This window comes from Nematolebias whitei, chromosome 6 (genome assembly GCF_014905685.2).
Source record: "Nematolebias whitei isolate Nwh7 chromosome 6, NemWhi1, whole genome shotgun sequence".
Lineage (NCBI taxonomy): Eukaryota > Metazoa > Chordata > Actinopteri > Cyprinodontiformes > Rivulidae > Nematolebias > Nematolebias whitei.
This window is the reverse complement of record NC_056503.1, coordinates 51842417-51842910: the sequence shown is the minus strand read 5'-3', so window position 1 is coordinate 51842910 and position 494 is coordinate 51842417. Positions and strand designations below refer to the sequence as shown.

The 494-nt window shown below is 43.9% G+C and overlaps 1 protein-coding gene across 1 annotated transcript in view; it reads right to left on the bottom strand.

Moving 5' to 3' along the window:
* The window catches only part of bcas3 (BCAS3 microtubule associated cell migration factor), a 640166-nt gene that overhangs the window by 475171 nt on the left and 164501 nt on the right, over nt 1–494 (bottom strand). The window contains exon 15 of the mRNA XM_037677974.1: nt 298–448. Within this exon, the coding sequence (XP_037533902.1) occupies nt 298–448 (151 nt within the window). The remainder of the gene's footprint in view (nt 1–297; nt 449–494) is intronic.

The window sequence follows — 494 nt, the reverse complement described above, 5'->3', positions numbered from 1 at the left end:
CCATTAAATTCAGTTTGAAACCATTAAATTCAGTTTGAAACCATTAAGTTCAGTTTGAAACCATTAGATTCAGTTTGAAACCATTAAAACCAGTTTCATTTTGGTGAAATCCATTTTCAAACCAGTGGATTGAATTTCAAATCACGTGAACACAGATTCAGTGTGAACAGTTGGAACTCAGTTTCTGAAGGCACAAGTTTCTGCCCATGTCACAAAGGTGAATAAAGAATTAGCCTGAGTGTTTGTGACTGTAACATTAAGGAACAAGACGAGTGTCGATGTGTGTGTGTTGCTCACCTGCTGCGTTTAGTGATGGTGCTGAGAGTCATGGGCTGCTTGATCTGAGCCAGAGGCAGCACCGCAGTCAGGGGGGGCAACGAGCTGAGCCGCGGGTTCCCCATGTTGTTGTTGGTGAAGTTGTTGTACGAGTCCTGGTTACTCAGTTTGGCTACACACACACACACACACACACACACACACACACACACACACAC